This window comes from Gopherus evgoodei, chromosome 9 (assembly GCF_007399415.2).
Source record: "Gopherus evgoodei ecotype Sinaloan lineage chromosome 9, rGopEvg1_v1.p, whole genome shotgun sequence".
NCBI classification, from domain to species: Eukaryota; Metazoa; Chordata; order Testudines; family Testudinidae; genus Gopherus; species Gopherus evgoodei.
Genome location: NC_044330.1, coordinates 5,920,577 through 5,941,464, shown reverse-complemented (window position 1 = coordinate 5,941,464; position 20,888 = coordinate 5,920,577). Strand labels below are relative to the sequence as shown.

General features: G+C 53.6%; 1 protein-coding gene across 1 annotated transcript; it reads left to right on the top strand.

Annotated features, from left to right (window-relative positions):
- Positions 1-775: 775 nt before the first annotated feature.
- MUC4 (mucin 4, cell surface associated) lies at positions 776-20,385 on the top strand. Its single transcript, XM_030575318.1, has 13 exons — positions 776-942; positions 5,852-10,576; positions 11,286-11,390; positions 11,653-11,792; positions 13,212-13,376; positions 13,459-13,614; positions 14,830-14,960; positions 15,719-15,807; positions 16,366-16,545; positions 17,439-17,591; positions 18,218-18,337; positions 19,056-19,100; positions 20,146-20,385. Exons 1-13 carry the CDS (start codon positions 882-884, stop codon positions 20,148-20,150), a joined length of 6,075 nt encoding a protein of 2,024 aa, XP_030431178.1. The 5' UTR covers positions 776-881; the 3' UTR covers positions 20,151-20,385.
- Positions 20,386-20,888: the final 503 nt, after the last annotated feature.

Genomic DNA, 20,888 nt, shown 5'->3' with positions numbered 1-20,888 from the left:
GCAGAGAGTCAGTGTCACTACTGGGGAATCAAATTCAGGTCTGATGGCCAGTTGCTGCTCTAATCCCTAGACAACACTGCTCTCACAATGATTTGCTGATGCCCTTCTCTGTACCAGACTTCCTCTCTAGCCATCTCGTCTCCTCCTGCCTCTCCCAACAAGCCCATGATCTAAACTGGAGCCTGTGGCCCTACTACTGATTACGGTCTTGTTAGGCACCCCCCCTCCCCCCCGCAGAGGGGCAGCTCCTCGTGGGGGGGAGGCTGGAGACGCAGGGCTTTCAGACCTGTCTGTGATGCAGAAAAGGGGGTGAGTGGGCTGGGAGCAGGCTGAATTTCACCCAGCCCCCCAGGAGTGTCTCTGCCCCTACACCCCCTTCCCAGTGTTCAGGGCCCCTAAACTGCCACCCAGGGCACCATGCCCCCGCCGGGCGTGTTCTCCTGCGGTGTCCCCAGTTTTCCCACACATGGGAACCCCGGTGTGCGCCTCAGCCCTGGGCAGGAGGGACGCCAGGCGGGAACTCAAAGCCAAGTGCCGACACTCGGACATGTCACTTTATTGCTGGGCACTCATGTGAGAGTGATAGGAATGTGTGTTCCCAGTGGCTGGCCAGGAACATGGATGGTAACGGGAGGCTATTAGGGGAGATGGTTTTGGGTGGGGGAGAACATGAGGGGGCACTGGGTGTGATGCAATGGTTGCGGCCGCCTTCTTTTGTAAGCACTATAAGTAGCCGTGCGCAGCAGGCAGGGGATTGCACCTGTTTCAGTCCAGCTCCCGGAGGGCGGAGGGAGGAGACCTGCATCTCCCACTAGCTGCCTTTTCCCTAGCTCACTTCTCCACCTTCGCAGATCTCACTTCTCAGCGCGCTTCATTGAGCCATGGGGCCCTGGAGCCCAGTCTCCTGGGCCTGCTTAGGCTGCTGGCTGTGGACTCTACAGGGTAAGTCCTGCGTTTTGCTCACTAGCGTGTGTGTTTCTGTAACCGGACCAAGCTGATGACACAAGCTCGCCCGGCCTCAGGGACAGGGAGGCTCAGAGATGGAGATTGTAAGAGACTGTTGCCTCTTGGTAACGGCTGAAGCTTTTAACAGGACCCCTGCACCTTTGCACCACAGCCTTTCATCGGAGGGGTGACAAGTGCTTTACACAGGTAGGTCTCCTGCTAGCTGGAGAAACTGAGCCAGGGAGACTTGAGAATAGAACTGGGGCCTGATCCTGAGATCGCTGATCATTTCCTCCGAGGTGCTGAGAACATAGGAGTTAAGGCAGCTCCGTACTTTGCAAGAGCTGTGCAGCATCTTGCAGGATCAAGGCCAAGAAGTGGGTAAATTAACCTGTTCTCCTTACAAACGGTATTTGGTCCCAGGTGGTTCTCTGTAAACCCGATGCATTACAGAGGTGTTGTGCGTTCTTTGACTGTATGCCAAAGATTTCTGGCAACAACTTTGTGCTTGAATAAACCAGCCCTACCCCCCCCCCAGCGGGAAATATGAAGGGGGTAAAAATGACAGGCACAGTAATACCCACTTGTTGCCCTTTACAGAGACACTTCCATCAGGGGATGTGAAAGTATTTGTTGTTCCCATTTGACAGCTAAGGAAACTGAGGTAGGGTAAGTCCCATAGTGTCGTTCTTGGAGCTGTAAACACCACGTCTTCTTGTGTTACCGGGAGCGGCGTTGCACTGCTCTGCAGCTTCCTGAGTTAGGATGTTCCATCCCATTACAGATACAGTCTGAGCATTCCTTAGAGACCCTCTGTGACCGTGCTGCCTGTGGGAGCCAGCTGAAGTCACTCAATTAGGGTGAACTGCAAACAAAATGGGGCAGACAAACCCCAGAAGCTGGAGGTTATTCCAATATTAAAGATTTACCAGCCAGCACAGAAAAAGCTTCTACAATACCTCACTGGTTACTTAGAAGTTCAAACACCGCAGTTCCCTTAAAGTGCCCAGCCTCAGCCCTCTGTCCAGACACACACATCAGATATGATGATGATTCCTGAAAATTTTATCTCATCATATAAAGAAAAGGTTCTTCTAGTCCCAAAGGATCAGCCACATACCCAGGTCCAATTACAATTTAGATCTTACCCAGAATACACACTATTATTCTTATTAACTCAGCTAAAATTTATTAACAAAGAAAAGAGAGAGTGTTGGTTAAAAGATCAATATATAGACAGACTTGAATTCAATTCTTGAGGTTCAGACACATAGCAGAGATGAGCTTGTAGTTACCAAAAGTCCTTTCAGAAATTGTCCACAGGTTATAGTCCAATGTCCATATTCAGGGTGACTCCAGTCAGTGACAGGGGATCTCAATCCTTGTGGCTCAAGGTTTCCCCCTCTTGAAACCCAAAGCAGATCTGAGATGAAGTAGGATCGTGTCCCAGGGTTCTTATACATTTCCAGCAGCCTTTTGGCTTGAGAAAACAATAGGCTTAACTGTTCTTCTCCCAAACATCCTGGCAATTAACACAGGGTAACTTATTCATTAAACAGTTCAGATACAGGTTACCACAACCTTCAAAGAGACACATAGCCAATAATACTATTTCACTCAAGTGTCTTCCTAAATGTTAATATTCCTTTTCTGATCTTTGAATCAAAGCTATAGCAATGTACAAGACTTGTTTGCTTACATCACAAGACCTGAGCAAACAGCTCCCCTTCTATCTCTAAAAATGCCGGCTGCATTTCAAAGCTCTAGTCTTTAACAGATCTTCCTAACCTGTTTCTAAAGTTCCGCCCTGGGTCAGGTCAGTCTGTGAATTAATTAACTCTTTCTGACCCTGTCACCTTTCAATGAGATATTTTATCACACTCATAACGTCACACCCTTGTTAACCTCACTAACCTCTCTGGAATGCGTTGTGTCCATGGTGTGGTCAGTGGCACCGCTGCTCTGAGTTCCAGAGGCATCATCTCTGCCCAGCGGCTGTGGTGTGTCCAGAGCAGGTTGCAATGTGCTCAGTCATTGCACTGGGCCTGCAGAAACATAGCGTCTCCTCCTGACGAATCTGGAGGCTGCAGCTAAAATCAGCAAAAAGGGGGTTTTAAAAATGCCTCCTGCTGCTAAACATTCCTGTACGTGCACATAAAATCTCCCCTCCACCCAGAGAAATAAGCCATGTGCTGCAGTTTACCTGTTGGTTACCCTGTGAACCGGGGGGCATGCCTGGGTCTGAGGGGGGCAAGGTGCTACTCAGCATAGCTAAGGGCAGAAGAATCAGGATCTAGCAACCTGGCTCAGAACAGCTGTTTGCCAGATGCCATCCTGCCTTTCTCCCCAGGAGCCGCGATTGCAGGCACCCTGTGGTGGGCACAGCGATGGCTCTGGGTGCCTAGAGAGGAACCCATATCCCAGTGTAGGGCCCCTAGAGATTTGCCTATAGAGGACATAGCATTTGTCACGGAGTCACCGGACGATGCTCTGGAACTGCTCCCCACCAAGCCAGTCAGGACTTTGGGGAGCCTCCTCTCCTTGGAGCAGACTTGCTCAGGGCAAGAAGCTCACACGGCTTCACCTCCTGGGTCTCTCCTTGGAGCATTCAGCATCCTCTGCCCCTCCGTGCACTTCCCACAGCGAGTCCACCCCAGCGGGGTCCTGGGGAAGCCACCGGGTTCTGCACCCCCACTTTGCAGTCAGACGTGACTCTCAGCCAGCCAGTAAAACAGAGGTTTATTCGATGACAGGAACAGGGTCTAAAACAGAGCTTGTAGATACAGCGAACCGGACCCCTCGGCTGGGTCCATTCTGGGGGGCAGTGAGCCAGACCCCCAGGTCTGCCCTCCACCCTTGACCCCAGCCAGCTCCAGACTAACAACCCCTCCCAGCCCCTCCTCTCTGCTCAGCCCCTTTCCCGGGCCAGGAGGTCACCTGATCCCTTTGTCTCCAACACCTTCAGCTGGCACCTTTGCAGAGGAGGGGCCCAGGCCATCAGTTGCTAGGAGTCAGAGTGTCAGGCATTTAGGTGCACTGGCCCTTTGCTCTGCCAGATACTTAAGAACTGCCATGGGGACACTGAGGCACCAACACAGTATTCAGAAAAAACATTAAGAACTTTCCCAGTTTGTCACAGCATTGAGAGCATTCCCTGAAAAGGGCAGTCTGTGGTGTGGTGTGTCCCAGCTTGGCACCCTCAGGCAGCTTCTCACAGCTGCCAATGATCCTGGGAAGGAGATACCCCAACCCCGGCTCTCCCTACCCACCCACACATTCCATCTCCCCGTCCCAGGTCCCCTCCTAACCCCCAGCCCAATCTACCATTTGCCTGCTGCAGTGCCAGCTTTTGTCCTACCCATGTCACCTTCTGCCCCCTGCACTGTACCTGTTGAAAGGCTTAGAGGGTGCCAAGGTGCTGGGGGACCTGGATGTTAATGATCTAAGTGGGGGAGACATGGGCACTGTGGCTACACACTGCAGTGCGCTGGCTGACGTGCCAGCAGCTTGGCATCCATTATGCAAATGACCAGCTATGTATTCGGCACCTCTCTCCATCCGCACCCCTGCATGCGCCTTCCCAGGAGTCCGAGTGCACCATGACTAGCCAAACAATTCCTCCACCCAGCTGCTTGGGAAACACCCCAGTCCTGTGCTAACCTCTGCAGGAGTGACTGGCTTTCTCACCCCTTGCAAGTCACCTTCCCTAAACCATCAAGCTGGCGGCAGTGCCCAGCCTTCTCTGCCCCCCGCATCATCCCCCTCTTAAAATACCTGAGAGATCAAAGCACAAATTCAGAGTCCTGGATGGGCCAAAGATACCCTGGGTTGGATTCTCAGCCCCTTTTGCTCCTTTTACATCACTCAGGTGGGGTAAGGGAATGTGTAACTGGCCACAAGTCCCCTGCTGGGTGTGGGAGTCTCTGGCTGGTGTAGAGCCAGTGTAGCCAACTCCTCCATCTCGTGCAGGAGGAGGTGATGGGCAGTGACCATAACAAGCTGCTCTCTGGCTAGGCCCAGCTGGTACATGGTTCCCTGGGACCGTTCTGTGCACCTTGGATCAGGCCGAGACTCAGGGAGTCCTGCAGTTCTGCTACCCCCAGTGTAAGGTGGACAAAACAGGGAACTTGGCCTCCTGAGTGTTTTGGGGAAACAGCCGTTCCAGTCTGGGCCCCTGCTTGCAGTGAAGTTTGCCCCCAAATTTGGGTCAGCGTAAGCAAGGTCGCATGGGTGATAAGGGTCACATTTTGAAGGCTTTATGCAGCACTTTCCTGCATCGTACAGACATTAACTAATCGGTCCTCATGTCACCCCTCTGAGCTAGCTGTCACTAGCCCACTCTGACAGAGGGAAACTGAGGCACACAGCTAGTGGTTGATGGCCTGCTTTTCCAAGGGAAAGGCCACCCTCAGCTTGCCGGCAGCAGCAGAGCAAGGAACTGAACCCAAGAGTTCAGGCAATTTGGGGAGACTGCCACCCTCGCTCTGCTGCTCAAAACCAACAGCCCCCACCATACCCCCAAGGTGTCAGACTGTGTTGCCAAGATGTCAGTTGCTCATAGAAGAATGTGTCTGGCCATGTCTGTTCTTAGTAATCCTGGGGGTGGATTATCCTGGGGCTGCGCAAAGGCCTGAAAACACAGGAAACCAACGGAGAACATGTGACCTGCAGCCCCTGAAGGAGAAACCAGCTTATGTGGATTCCTTACCTGCCCTGGCAAACTGAACTCTAATTTCATTAGCACTGATGCCTGCTCAGTGGCTCAGCCCTTTCCCGGTGCACCAAAAGGCCCCTGCTGGGCAGTGTTGTCCTGCACAGAAAAGCATTGGGTAGTTTGCAAACCAGGCTGGATTTATAACTGAGCTGCTTATTAGAATTACTTACGCCTTTGTTTCATTTCCTCCAGCCTGTGCAGCCCTGGAGCCCACCTCTGCGATCCCCGAGGATGAGTTCACCCCTGGAGCCGGGTCTCCCACACAGGAGGGCAGCTTGCTCCGTGCCAGAGTCCTGGCAGCCATAGAGACAGCAGTCACCTCAGCAGCACGATCGCCTCCGTCCCTGTCCGACACGGCTGCAAACCCTGACGTGACTACGTTGCCTGGAGAAAGCACCATTTCAAGCAGCCACGCCAGCGAAGCCAGCGCCTCTTTTCCAACAGAAGTAGCAACAGCTAGTTTGGTGTCAGCAGTGAATGGGGACAACGTAAATTCTGTCCCTGAAACAGCGTCTTCCCCCCTAGAGCCAGTAGCCAGCGGCAGTGAAGCAGGGGAGATCCCTACAGAAGAAGCAGAAACTTCAGCGAGCGTGACCAACTCTTTGCACGCTTCTCCGGAAAACAGGAGAGTTGCCATGACTCCGGCAGGAGAAGCGGTCGCCACATTGGCCTTGTTCTACTCCAGCCCAACAGACCCTCACCCGACCCGCTTCTCACATTCCGAGTTGGAGGTAACGGGATCCATTCCTGGCGCGTTCTCCAGTGTCACCACCTCCTCTCCTCTCTCTGCAGCTCCTGAGGACAGGAGAGCCACACCCGGCACTGGCGGGGAGCCAGAGGACTTGGCATCCACTGGCACTGTTGTGTCTAATGGAACACCTCCCTCTCCATCAGTGGGAGAGGTGGAGTCAACTCCTGCAGCGTTCCTGTCTCCCGCTGCCTCTCCCACTGAGGCCCCTGTTTCAGAGACCGAAAGTCCAGGGCATGATGGGTCTAGCGCTCCAAAATCCCCAGAACCACCTTCAGAGAGTGAGACATTTGCACTGGCAGGGGAAACATCCCCACCTGCCTTTGTAGCTGGGTGGGAAGAGGCTGGGTCACTAGGACCTGCAGAGACTGAGGGAGAGGGGCTCTCCCCAAGTGCATTTCCCAGCATTACTGGTGCCGAACATCTGGCTTCAGAGAGCAAGACAGTTACTGCCCCTGCAGCTCCGGAAGGAGGACGGGATACGGGTAAGTCTGTGTCAGACACAAACGAGGAAACCCCAATATCTGCGATTGATACCCAGAGCCAAACAAATCCCTCGCCCGCCGACGCAGAGCAGAGTCTGGCTAATACAGAGGAGCTACCTACAGGAGATCCGGGGGCTTTGTCCAATGCCAAAACCTCCCCTCGTTCATTTCTAGAGCCTGGGACGGTGACAGCCATATCTACGGCCCCGTCTGCCATCCCGTCTCCCAGAGACATCCCTGCCAAGCCATCCGTTTCAGAGAGTGAAAGTACAGGATCCTCCTCAGCTGGACTCTCTGGTGCTCCCAGTTCTCCCCAGCCCCTTCCAGACGCTGCCGTAGGGACAGCCCCTGTCGCTACTGGGGTGGGAGAGGAATTGGCAAACTCTGCCAATGCTAGTTTGAGGGGAACACCTCTCGCTCCATCAGTCCTAGAGTCTGCGTCACTTGCTGCCACAGCCAAAGGTCCTGCAGGAGCAAATGTTTCTGGAGGCTTTGCCAGTGGGGTAGCTGCATCCTCCAATGTAGAGCTGGCAGCCACAACATCTCATGCGGGCACCCGGAGTGAAACAGATCCCTCGCCCTGGAGCGTAGAGCTGAGTCCAGCCCCCATGGACAATCTGCCAACAGGAGAACCTGGAGCGTTGGCTGTGGATTCTCCTCAGCCATCCTCGGCTCGCGAGACAGCGCTGGCCCCAGCACCTGCAGAAAACAGAGGGGACATGGCTAGTCTGGTGCCTGTGGCACATGGAGAAACCCCAATTTCCAACCCCAATCTCCAGAGTGCAACAAATCCCTCACCCTCTGTCCCAGAGCAGAGTCCCGGGGAAGCAGAGCTGCCTGCAGGAGAAACAGCAGCCTTGGCCAGCACCGAAGCATCCCCCCGTGCGCCCTTAGGAGACAGAACTGTGACAGGCAGACTGGCTCCATCGGGAGGAACATCCCCACCTGCCTTTGCATCTCCCAGCGGAGCCCCAGCTGAGCCTGAAACGATGGGCGATGCAACAAACAGATTGTCTGGTGCTCTCGGGGCTCCCCATCCAGCCCCTCCGAGGGAGACGTCTGCAGGCAGCGAGGGAACGTCTGCGTCCATCTTTGTAGTGCCTGGGGACCCAGCCTCTGTCCCCACCGTCTCAGACTCACCGGGAGGCCCCAGCACCGTGGGTTCTGCTCCTCCATCTTCAGCTGGTGAGAGAGTTACCGTCCCCCCTGTAGCTATAGAAGGAAGAGGGGACGTGGCTGGTTCCGCGTCCGCAGCCAATGAGGAAACCACCACCTCTAACCCCGATGCCCAGCATGCAGAGGCGAGTCGAGCAGGTGGGGCAGAGCTGCCCCCAGGAGAAAGAGACGCTTGGGTCAATGCTGAGACTTCCCCATATTCATCCTTAGGGGATGGGAGAGTCACACCCGGCGCTGGCGGGGGGCCAGAGGACTTGGCATCCACTGGCACTGTTGTGTCTAATGGAACACCTCCCTCTCCATCAGTGGGAGAGGTGGAGTCAACTCCTGCAGCGTTCCTGTCTCCCGCTGCCTCTCCCACTGAGGCCCCTGTTTCAGAGACCGAAAGTCCAGGGCATGATGGGTCTAGTGCTCCAAAATCCCCAGAACCACCTTCAGAGAGTGAGACATTTGCACTGGCAGGGGAAACATTCCCACCTGCCTTTGTAGCTGGGTGGGAAGAGGCTGGGTCACTAGGACCTGCAGAGACTGAGGGAGAGGGGCTCTCCCCAAGTGCATTTCCCAGCATTACTGGTGCCGAACATCTGGCTTCAGAGAGCAAGACAGTTACTGCCCCTGCAGCTCCGGAAGGAGGAGGGGATACGGGTAAGTCTGTGTCAGACACAAACGAGGAAACCCCAATATCTGTGATTGATACCCAGAGCCAAACAAATCCCTCGCCCGCCGACGCAGAGCAGAGTCTGGCTAATACAGAGGAGCTACCTACAGGAGATCCGGGGGCTTTGTCCAATGCCAAAACCTCCCCTCGTTCATTTCTAGAGCCTGGGACGGTGACAGCCATATCTACGGCCCCGTCTGCCATCCCGTCTCCCAGAGACATCCCTGCCAAGCCATCCGTTTCAGAGAGTGAAAGTATAGGATCCTCCTCAGCTGGACTCTCTGGTGCTCCCAGTTCTCCCCAGCAACTTCCAGACGCTGCCGTAGGGACAGCCCCTGTCGCTACTGGGGTGGGAGAGGAATTGGCAAACTCTGCCAATGCTAGTGTGAGGGGAGCACCTCTCGCTCCATCAGTCCTAGAGTCTGCGTCACCTGCTGCCACAGCCAAAGGTCCTGCAGGAGCAAATGTTTTTGGAGGCTTTGCCAGTGGGGTAGCTGCATCCTCCAATGTAGAGCTAGCAGCCACAACATCTCGTGCGGGCACCTGGAGTGAAACAGATCCCTCGCCCTGGAGCGTAGAGCTGAGTCCAGCCCCCATGGACAATCTGCCAACAGGAGAACCTGGAGCGTTGGCTGTGGATTCTCCTCAGCCATCCTCGGCTCGCGAGACAGCGCTGGCCCCAGCACCTGCAGAAAACAGAGGGGATATGGCTAGTCTGGTGCCTGTGGCGCATGGAGAAACCCCAATTTCCAACCCTAATCTCCAGAGTGCAACAAATTCCTCATCCTCTGTCCCAGAGCAGAGTCCCGGGGAAGCAGAGCTGCCTGCAGGAGAAACAGCAGCCTTGGCCAGCACCGAAGCATCTCCCCGTGCGCCCTTTGGAGACAGGACTGTGACAGGCAGACTGGCTCCATCGGGAGGAACATCCCCACCTGCCTTTGCATCTCCCAGCGGAGCCCCAGTTGAGCCTGAAACGATGGGCGATGCAACAAACGGATTGTCCGGTGCTCTCGGGGCTCCCCATCCAGCCCCTCCGAGGGAGACGTCTGCAGGCAGCGAGGGAACGTCTGCGTCCATCTTTGTAGTGCCTGGGGACCCAGCCTCTGTCCCCACCGTCTCAGACTCACCGGGAGGCCCCAGCACCGTGGGTTCTGCTCCTCCGTCTTCAGCTGGTGAGAGAGTTACCGTCCCCCCTGTAGCTATAGAAGGAAGAGGGAACGTGGCTGGTTCCGCGTCCGCAGCCAATGAGGAAACCACCACCTCTAACCCCGATGCCCAGCATGCAGAGGCGAGTCAAGCAGGTGGGGCAGAGCTGCCCCCAGGAGAAAGAGACGCTTGGGTCAATGCTGAGACTTCCTCATATTCATCCTTAGGGGATGGGAGAGTCACAGGAATACACACGCCATCTGGGGAAACAACCCCAGCTGCCTTTGCTTCTCCAGGCGAAACCGCTGCTGGCCCCTCAGCTTCAGAGACTGCATGGCCAGGACCTTCGTTTCCTAGTGCCCCGGTGCCCTCCCCCTCCTTTCCGGAGAGGCCGACAGTAATTGGGCCCGCTGGGGTTGCGAAAGAAGCAGCCATCTCTGCCAGTGACTCAGGAGTGCCCGCAGCATTCCCAGCGCTGCAGGCAGTGACCGGGCAATCGCTAACGACGCTACGCCTGGCCACCTCTTGTACTCCCGCTGCCACGGGATCCCACTCCCCTTCCCTCCATTCGGAGAAGGGGAAAACGCCCCCAGAGCCAGGGGCTAACCTGGGTTTGTCTGGTGTGTCCCACGTGCCAGCTGCCACCACTCCAGCACCCTCCAGAGGACGGGCAGCGACACCGTTCCCCCTCTTGGGAACAACAGGTATGTCACACGCTGATAGCACGTGTCTCCAGATTTCAGGCAGGTGTTTTTCAGCTCAGTCCCATCGGCTCTCCAAGCTGGTTGTCCATGTGCAGTAGCCCGTCTTGGGTCTCCCGAGCTCAGGCCTGGAGCACGCCGGGAGACCTGTTTTCCTGGGCAGAGCAGGCGACAGGGGCCATGGTGATGGCAGGTGTCAGGGTGGAAGCCATGTTGGTTTTGTGGAGCTCTGTTATGAAGGGTTACTGCCTCTCTTCTGTGAAAGCCCCTGTTTCTAAATGAAAGGGATGAACTCAGAGCTTGCAATAGGGGCCTCATAATATTTACTCATGTCTTTGAGCTGAACTTTATTGTGCCTAAAACCTAGGAAACAAGGGCAGATCCCCTCCCCCTCCCGGCCTCTCCCTGTCAACGGGGGTTTGGGCAAAGTCTTCAATGCTGAATCTTTCACAGCGTGATTCCCAACCCAGCCTTTCCCTTTCTGGTGCTGGCCCATATAACAGAGTGCAGCTGAGGCCAGTTACACACTTGGCCATCTGGCCACACAGCCGGTAGTCGAACATCTAATTTGTACCATTTGTGCCTGTAATAAGTTGCCGAGGTGTGAAAACGGGCTCTAAAAAGCCGACCAGCGATGTAAACACAGAGGGTTCTGAGTTGTGTGTGATTTCCCCTCCCAACTCCTGAGATGTTGCCCTGGTTGTGTCAATAGCCCTTCGGTCCGATACTAGAGCAGGGTTTGTCCAGGAGAGAACAGCGTCTGTTTCAGCTGGGACCAGAGAGGCCGCCACAAGTGGTACAGGACAGTCAGCAACAGGTAAGCCACCTCCCCTGAATTTCTGAGCAATGGACAGATTTCTGCAACAGAACATGACTTCCGCTGTCCCTCAGACGATTTACCCCGGGCGATAACACCTGCTGACTCATTGCAGCATTGTATCCCCTCTGACCCGGATCCTGTGGTCCAAGGACCCTGCCTTAATTCCACTCTGTTTCCCCTGCCATCCACCTGGCCCCTTTGATATTTGAAAATCTTTAGCTAGTGACCTGAAGGAAGCTGCTTGTAATCGTTGTTTTAGTTGCAGCCGTGCCACTGTATCCATATGGAGCAAAGGAAAGCGATAAGCAATACGTGGAGAGAAGAGTGGATTTTAACTCCCATGTCTTCAAACCCGAGATTGGGTTCCCGTTTGGGAAAACGCTGCGCGATTCTCTATACGTGAGTCTAAATGAGATGTGCCTTGGCCAGCCCTTTAGAAACGAACAAAGATCTATCGGAACATGCCGAGTGTATTAAGATTTTAGCTAGTCGAGTATAAATGTGGGTTTTTTTCCCCCTCATTTTCAACAAATGTGGATTAATCTTTGTAGAAATAAAAATCATTTTTATTAGTGTCTGTAAAAAATGTTCCTTGGATTTTATCTCGTGTCTGAGCCAGAGGTGTTTTCATGGGAATTAGAAGGTTTATTAAGATCACCGTCACTTTCTAATTTAAAAAAAATATGTTTTGCAATGAAGCAGTAGAAAACGAAGTACAGCGGGGGCTGCCTTTTCCCTCAGTGTCTGCGCGGTGCCTGGCTCAGTGTGGGCCTGGCCGGTGACTGGATCTCCTGGGCACTACGGCAATACAAAAATCAGTAATAATGATCAAACACACACTACAGTTAGGTCTGATCCCCAAATCCCCTAAAGTCAACGGGCGTCTTTCTATTGACTTCAGTGGACTCTGCAGCAAGCCCGTGACTGTCTACACAGCAAAGAAAAACCCGCAGCTGTCCTGTGCCAGCCGACTCGGGCTCGTGGGGCTGTTCCACTGCTGTGTAGATCAGTGGTTCTCAAACTTTTTTTCCATGGACCACTTGGAAATTGCTGAGGGTCTCGGGGGGCCACTTAATGATCTTTGCAAATGTTGTTTGTACCATTAGCTAACTATTGCAGAGCTTTGGATAAAAGCGCTATATAAAAAAATCTTTATAATTAACGTTTTTTCGTTCTACAAATAAAAGCACACAACTCATGTTTTAATAGCAGTAGCCTTACCTTACTAATGCAACGGATGTGCTCTCTGTCCCCCACCACAGCAGGCACTGAGCTGGGGCAGAGAAGGAGGGGGGGTCTCTCCCCAGCAGCTGCAACCCTGGAGTGGGGGAAAGTCACCTCTTTCTCTGGCTGCCGCAGCCCTGCACATCCCAAATTCTCCCAACCCCCTAGTCTCACCCCATTGCCCCCTCTCATCTACCCCCTGGTCCTCCAAGCCCACCACCTCACCTCACATGTGCATCTTCTCCAGGGTCCAGACACCTAATTCATGGAGCCACACCTGCGCAGCTCCACTAATTAGGTGGGTGGCCCTTCATTCTCTCGTGTTCAGCCACCCTGGCGCACACCTTAGAGGGACCACCTGAATGGAGCTTGCGGAGCACAGTTTGTGAACCACTGGTGTAGGGTCCTAAAGGCCGGATTCCAGACATCTACACAGCAATAAAGCTGCCTCACAGCCCACGTCCTGCGAGCCCGAGTCACCTTGCACAGGCCAGCTGCGGGCGTGTAGTTGCTCTGTAAACAGAGCCTGTGCCTCGTTATGCATTAGTTCGTCTCTCTTGCGAAGGAGCTAACGTAGGGAATACTATCATTTAGTTTACAGACAACGGACAAATCATTTTTCCAGCCTCGGACAGTGACGTGTTCCCATCGCCAAATCCACCTCCCAGAGGATTTACCGGCCGTGAGAAAGTTCCAGTGGTTGCTGTGTTTTGGGCTAACGCTGATTTCTCCAAAGGCGTTGGCAGCACGTTTTACCAGGTCAGTTTTTACACGTGGTGAGGCCCAGCTAGACCCGCTAAACATCAGGCACAGTTATGCTGCACTTTTTCGCATTATGCAGGAGTTTGTTACTCTGGGTTCTGCTGAACACCCCTTTGTCCAAGACGTGGAGACCAAGATTCGGCGATACCTGAAGACTTCGTACTCTGCAAAATGGACCCTTAAGATCACCTGGGAGAAGGCCCCGGCCTATCCAGCATGGCAGCCCATCACTCGGGTAAGTGGCCACATGGGCTTCAGGAAGCTATTGTTAAAGTGGCTTCCTGCCCCAAAGACCTGCAGCACCCAATGTTGGTCAGGCTTGGCTGCTGCATTGTGTCTGTGTCCTGTGACACGTGAGGCATATTTAGATGCCCCCGGCAGCTTTTCTCCAGAGAGCTGTTGCTTCTGGATTGGTCTGGATTGATTTCCAAACGTTCTGGGGAACTTCTACAGGAGGAAGGACGATTCAGTGATTAGGGTGCTAGTCTGGGACTCGGGAAACTGGGGTTCAGTATACTGCTCCACTACACAGGTCCCATGGGACCTTGGGCAACTTCCTGTCTCTCTGTGCCTCAGTTTCCCATCTGTAAAATGGGACAATATCTACATTAAACACTATGAAGTGCTCAGATGCTAGTGAAGGGGGCCAGATAACCTATGATAGCCTGAATTTGTGAACTTAGAGCGGGCATGAATTCAGAACCCATGCTTCCGTTACTACTGTGCACTAGTTGGGAGAAACTTTTGAGTGTTTCGCTTCAACATTTGTCGAAGATAAATTCACCCCATGCATGAGCCTATGCAAAAGAGGGCTTACATGGATCTCTAGGTAAAGCCCCCTATGCTCACTTTTCAGGGAGACACCCTAAGTAATATAATCTTTCTGTTTGTTACATGATCACGTGCATACAGAGCCGATCAAAAACTATCACACGTTGAAACCAATTTTTAAGTAGTTTGTTTCAAACCCTTTGAAATAGGCCCATTTTTTGGTGAGTTTGAATTATTTTTCAAAATATATTTTTAATTTGGCATTTATAAAGTTTTTATCGGAAATCGTTTCGAAGGGCTTATAGGAAGCATTGACGCTTTTCAGTAAAGTGTTTGACAGTCGGTTTGATAACATTTTTGATAAAACCTTAGACGAAAATGTCACAACGCTTTCAACGAAAAATAAGAAAGGTTGCCAGGGTTTGGTAGCCAAGTTTGCTTACACATTCTTGGGTGGCCTGTGACATTTATTTCGAGAATTACACCTGTCGTTGCTTCCTGTGCCTGGTTTTATTACTGCCGAGCTCTCCGGGAGTAGCAGAGATTCACCCCAACGCCCCACTGTCACAACAGAGAACTGGGCTGTCTCTCGCTGAATAGTGATTTGTAGCCCCTCGTTTACACTTTATGGAACACGGCCTCACCTTGTTCCTTACCCGCGCACCTCGTGTTTCTCTAGACAAACACGTACCAGGCTGTCCTCACCACGGATGGAATCAAGTCCTATGTCCTCATCCTTTACCAAGATGGTGGCATGCAATGGGATTACACCAAGCTGGGTTTGACCAGCGTGCTGATGGGCTACTCCAGGTGCTGTATGCTCACTCCTCTAGGGATCAATTCCTACGAATCCCAATTCTATATTTACCCCTTTGCAGCTGGGTCACATTGCAACCTCAGAACTCCCATAATGTGCCACTGACCCTGCCCTTATGGATCCCGAGAGTGTCATGTAGTTAAAATGCAGGCGACCCTTGAAAGGCTGAGGATTTACAAATATCAATGAGCATTGGGTGTCTTGTGAACTTTGGACTGATCCGAATTAAGGGATCTCTCCACTGCTTTGCTTGCAATTTAATGAATGAGAGTCACTCCCGGCTCTCTCTTTCCACACACAGAGCAGCACCGGCTTTCAGTCTTTTAGTCTAGATGAAGCCAAACAAGTACAATACGACCCAAACTAAAGTTCCCCTGGGAGAAAGCAGAGTGTGTGTGTCTCCTCAGTAACAGGCTACAGGAGGGCTGAAACCAAAATGGTGGCAGTTCTCTGCACACTCCGTGAATCCTTAAAAGGAGCATTACCCTGTCAGCAAAGGCATTGCAGCTTCAGAGCTCTCAGCAGCACAGCTGCTTCCTGGCGAGACGGCCATAGGCTCAGCCTTGTGCCCTGTGAGTCGGGGATGCTTATCCGTTGATCTGCTGTGGGCCCCCGTTCCCCCTGTGTCTGAGATGGCACATTGGGAGTTGTTCCAGGGGCCCGGGGAGTGTAGAGAACTTGCTGGGGCTGGTGTGGAGTAGATCCCTGCTCCTGTCAGGAAGGGTGATGATGGGTTTGCTTTGTCGTTCAGCGGGGATGGATTTTACCGAAATGACGATCTGACCCGAAGGCCCCCAGCAGCCAAATATCGCCCTGACCAGTTCAGAGGCTACAACACAGGTACGGGCCCTGCAGCCAAACGGTTTCATTCTGCGGCTGAGATGGGCCAAGACTGTGCCGAGATGAGAGAGTCCCAGGTTCCCCCAGACGCTGTGGGTGAACTCCTGGCCCTATTGAAACCAGGGGCAAAACTCCCAGGGCCGTCAGTGGGACCAGCACTGACCCGCTGAATGGCCACCTTGACGTGCAGCTAACCCCCCAGAAATGCCCCTTGTGCAGCACTGGGCCCACTCAGACGTGCCTGCCAGGACTGGCTGCACCCACGGCCTATTGCTTTACAACCCAGGGATGGTGCCTAGCCAAGAGACCATCCCCAGAGCTACCGCGATGCTGCTTTCGACTCAGCGCCTGAGTTTCTGGAGCATTCCAAGGGCGACAGTCGGGGGCTGTGGAACAGGGCCCGGGTTAGTCTTCCATTTCAGAAAGTATCACCAGTTAGTCTCCTGTATGGTCAAAGTTGTCCGAGAACTCAGCTTAGCCCAGTCTCTCTGCCTGAGCTAGTGCAATCTTGCCGTTGACTCAGCAGAAGGCAAAACCTGTTGATTGTTTTGGCCCTAGATCTGCGTGGGCTGTGGATATACAGTCTAGCCAGTCACGTGCGTGTGAACTACAGACTGAGGTGTCTGGCCTGGCTTAGCACACAGCAAGATCCCGCCAGTTGGAACAGAGATCTGCCATCCTGCCCTTGCTCTCTGCGACACGGAGCGTTGGATCGGCACTACCGATGGAGCAGAAGAGGTGGGGTATGCTGACCATGCCAGGGCCAGATGGGCCTGTTAGATCTAGTCCTCACCATGTGGTCCCTTCCCCTGCTCTGAGCGAGGTCAGCTCTAACAAGGCACCGCCCTGCATTGCGAGTGAGATGGACTAATGGCTCCTCCTTACGAGGCTGTTAGGGGTTAGTATGGAGAAAGCACCTGCCCCACGGAGGGACCTGCTGACCTAGGAGGGTCGTCTCCATGGAGACCCAGCACCTGAGAAGGGGCGCAATCCCCCCAGTACTTCTTCCCCTGCAATGACAAGGAATTAGTCACATGGGCCCATCCCACCCTAAGTGATGATCCCAGCTCAGCACCTGTGAGGAGAGAGAATCCTGGTGCCTGCTGGCGGGAATACAACTCACCATGCGTCTCAAGCCCATTCAGACCCCAAACCCTGTCCCCTGTGGTTTGGGGCTGTCTTCTCAACAATGGTGCTTAGCCAATGGCTCATCTTTTATCCCGTTTATCCTCAAAACACCCTGGGGGCAGGCAAGCATTGGTGGGGACACTGCAGGGTCCATGGATCCTGTCTCCTGCTGTGATCTGAGACAGGTCAAAGGTCCCGGACGCCCAGTTAGAAACCAGGTATTGCTGGATGTCACCGTTGCTTGGTGGGTTGGAGAATCAATCCCAACACAAGAGCACGTGAGTTCAGGGGCTCAGAGGAGCTTTGTGAGAATGGGGCTCTCTAAGATCCTGAGCCAGAGCCTGCTGAAATCCAGGGGAACCTTTCCATGACTTCACTGGGCTTTGGATTGGGCTGGAAACCCCGGGACTGCGCTGCCAGGGAGGCCTCTTGCGCTGCACGGCTCTGGGGCACGTCCACGCCCAGAGTCTGAAAGCTGCCGCGGGCACGGCGGGTTGTTGCAGGTTTGGCGGACGCCCGTGTGACGATGCTGTATCCAGCCTCCCCAAACCAATACGGCGCCGGGATCCGGTGTCTCTACAACAAACAGAACAAGCTCATCGACGGGCGGCAGGAGAGAACCTGGAAGGCCTCGCGCCAAGCATCCCCTGACCGCGGTAAGTGCGGCTGAGGCGTTTTGGCAGCTCCCCTCCCCCTCCCCCCGTCGTGCAATGGGAGCCACGTGGGCTGGGCCCACCTCAGCTTTTCAGTGGTTTTTCCAGGGAAATTTAAGATTTTTTTCTTTGACTGTCTGGGCAGCTGTGAGGCCAGTGGGTGCCTGCCCATTGCAAGTGTGAACCTGTTAATAACTGGTGCACACCAAGCGCTGGAGACGCAAGACAGGGCAGACCAGGTTTTGTTACTGATGTCAGCTCCCGCTAATTAGAATAATATCACTAAATGGCTCCGAAATACGAGTTCCCAGCGTTTGACATTTTTTCACTCAGAGAGGAGTTCCTTGGCTCTAAAGGAAGCATTACATGAGCAAACACTGATTCAGCATTCGCCGTTGCCCGTAAACAAGGCTTATGAACCGTTTTAACTTTTCCACACATCAGTTGTTGTCAATTTGTCTGCTAAGAGAGAAGCGACCTGTGGGACCCAAGCCAAGAGCCACCAACAGAATAGGGTGTTTTTTTCACTGACTCCAAGGGGCATCGGAATAGGCCGGTTCTGCCCAGTTTCCTGGCAAATGTTTGTAACTTTTCCCTTCGTGACACTGTGCTGCAATTTCCATCTCCAGATGCAGAGTTAAAGTTACATGACTGGTGCTGCCGGCAGGCGCGGAGCCCCCAGCTCTGTGCTAAGTACAGCCAGAAGAGACCAAAGATCAGCTGTGCTGAACACAGGCTGCCAAACCAAAGTGAGTTGCCGGAGTTGGGACGCAGGGACCGGGGGTGCTCCTGTTATCTGCCAGCTTAGGCATTATTTTCCTAGGGGTTGGGGGCTGAAAGGGAATGTCCCTTTGGCCAATTTAACAACAGCCAGCAGCAAAAGCTAGCAGCGCTCCAGAGAATCCGTGCATGGGTCGCTTTCGGTCTCCACCTAAACATTATTTTCGCCCCCTTCGCACTGTGTCCTCTGCACACTTGGTGTCAAGAAATTTCCATGCCGAACCCCTTGGGGCCGGGTGAGAGTTTGTATAGAATCTGGAGCTGGTTGGTCCTGTGGGTCTTTGGGATCATATGGCCCCGGCTTGTACGGTTGTGCTTTGGCCATACATAGGACCTGGGAAAAGGCTATAGTGAAATGGATCTCTGCGTAGCGGGCCAGCACCTGGCCTAGGCACTGCTGAAGTGCCACAGGGAGAAACGTACATCATGTTTAACCGTTCACACTCAATGTTTCATGCCTTCTTCTTGAGGTGGCTACTGTTGGAGCCGGGAGCCTAGACTTGATGGGTCACTGCTCAGAGCCAGGATAGCAAAAGCTCTGATTTCTCCGGCTTTGATCATGTAGTGAGACCAGGATCCCAGCTTGTTAATAAGCTGTCACAATCCGAGGATGCTGGACTCAAGGTGGGAGTGAAGAGTAACATGATGGCAGCTCACACCGTTTTCTCTCTTTCTTGTCACCAACAGCAACATCCTCTGAAGAGTCAGCAAGCCACTCCGAGGAGGCAAGAGGTGAGCGCGCTAGGCAGGGCTGGGCTTTGCCTTTCTTCCTAGCCCGAGAACTTTCTCACTAGTTGAAAGCAGGCAGAGCAGCTCGGAGAGCTGAGGAACCACCACCGGCAGCCAGACGTGGAGGAGCTGATTTGTCCGGGGTGCTGAGCACCTGCAGTGCCGGTGAAAGCCCATGGGAGCTGCCGGTGCTGAGTGCAGGGACTGGATTCCTGCAGTACCCCACCAGGGCCTTTGTCGTTTTATGGGGCATCCGTCCCTGAGGATGCGGGGAGCAAGGAACCCTCAGCAATGGGAGCTGCATTTCCTCAGAGCACAGGATCTGCCAGTGTAAATGTGCCTGACTGGTTTTGGGAGTGGGGGTAAGAGAGCAATGTGCGTGGATCCTAATTGTGCCCTTCCATCGGTGGTAGTTCACTAGCCTTGTTATCTGGCGGCTGCGCACGTCTCTTTCAAGTCCTGGGCTCTGGCTTTTGCGATCCGCTCTCCAGGGGCTGGTCCTGGGGCTAGTGCCCGTTGAAATCAGTAAGAGTGATGCACCTCAGGAAGCTGGATCTTTGAAGATTCGGGCCCGGTTCATTCTGTCCAATGTGTTCACCACAGCCAGGGAGACAAAGGGCCGACAGCTGTCCCATGTTATTGCACAATCCTCTCATTTGAATCAGACCCCCCCCCTTGGAGAGAGGAAACGTGGGTCGTGCTGATTTCACCAGCACTGGGATGATTTCTGGGGGGTTTGTTCACTGACTGATCTGCAGCTCGGAAGCCTGCCAGGATTTTCCTGCCGTGAGCAGGACAAATTTTCTCACGCGTGTGTTGTTCCACAAGCTGGGTAGCGAATGTCACACGTGGACAATTACATTCCCATTTCAGCCACCTTGTGCTGCTGCAGGGCTCAGCTCCACGATGGCAATGGGCCAATTTCCGAAATGTCAAGCTAGGTCCTGTCATCTTCATTTCAGGCCTTACAGTAAATGAGGGTTAGGTACGAACTGCTGGTGGCGTTTCTTTAGCAGAAGCCCCTAATGCTTCTTTTGATTCCTTACAGATTGAGAATCCATCTACTCCAGGCCTTTGCTATTCTCCATGGCCAGCCTCACTCCTCTAACCCTTTGCTAAGTGGGACCAGTAAAGAATCTGTAATGCGATTTGGGATCTCCTCCGTGGATCGTAGGGCTGAAGTGTTCCTCATTCGCAGAGCTGGTGGGACGCTTGGGGGGGGGGGAATCCAGCGGGTTTTTGTAAGAGGGCGTCCGTGTTACCCAAAGAGCAATTCCTGTTTGCAAATAAAGACTGGGAAGAGTATTCGCATCAGTGACTGTTTGCCAGCAGCATACTTGGAACACTCTGATCTGGAGGTTGCCGGAATGCCTACAATTGTGGTATTTAAGCCCTAGCACAGGGGATCACCCAGGCCCGTGCCCATGGATGGGGAACATGCTACCGGGGGAGGCCACTCGTGCACTGTAGAATGCTTTTCTCTGCGGTGGATCGTCACTGGGCGGTGTTTCAAAGGGAGTGACATGAAGGGCGAGACGGGGGCTGCTGGCTGCAAAAGGAGGGAGCTGTGAGCGGAAGGGAAGGAACCAGGAGGGGACAAAACCTTTCTAGCCACTTGGACAAAAGGGCTGCTCCTGCCGGGCTGGTTCCTGTGGCTACTGCCAGTGACATCAGGCGGCTGGAGAATGGGTTATGAGCGTTTGACAGTCAATAACTCTGGCACATGGCACGTTTCTGCTCCCGGCTGGGCTGAGCAGAAGCAGGGAGTTGGGTTCCAGGGGAGACATGCAC

Bases quoted from the DNA above. Each gene is read 5' to 3' on its own strand.
- MUC4 (XM_030575318.1), top strand. From the start codon at position 882: ATGGGGCCCTGGAGCCCAGTCTCCTGGGCCTGCTTAGGCTGCTGGCTG. The intron at 10,577-11,285 runs GTATGTCACACG...TTGTGTCAATAG, and splicing joins CCCCCTCTTGGGAACAACAG to CCCTTCGGTCCGATACTAGA. The intron at 13,377-13,458 runs GTCAGTTTTTAC...CGCATTATGCAG, and splicing joins TTGGCAGCACGTTTTACCAG to GAGTTTGTTACTCTGGGTTC.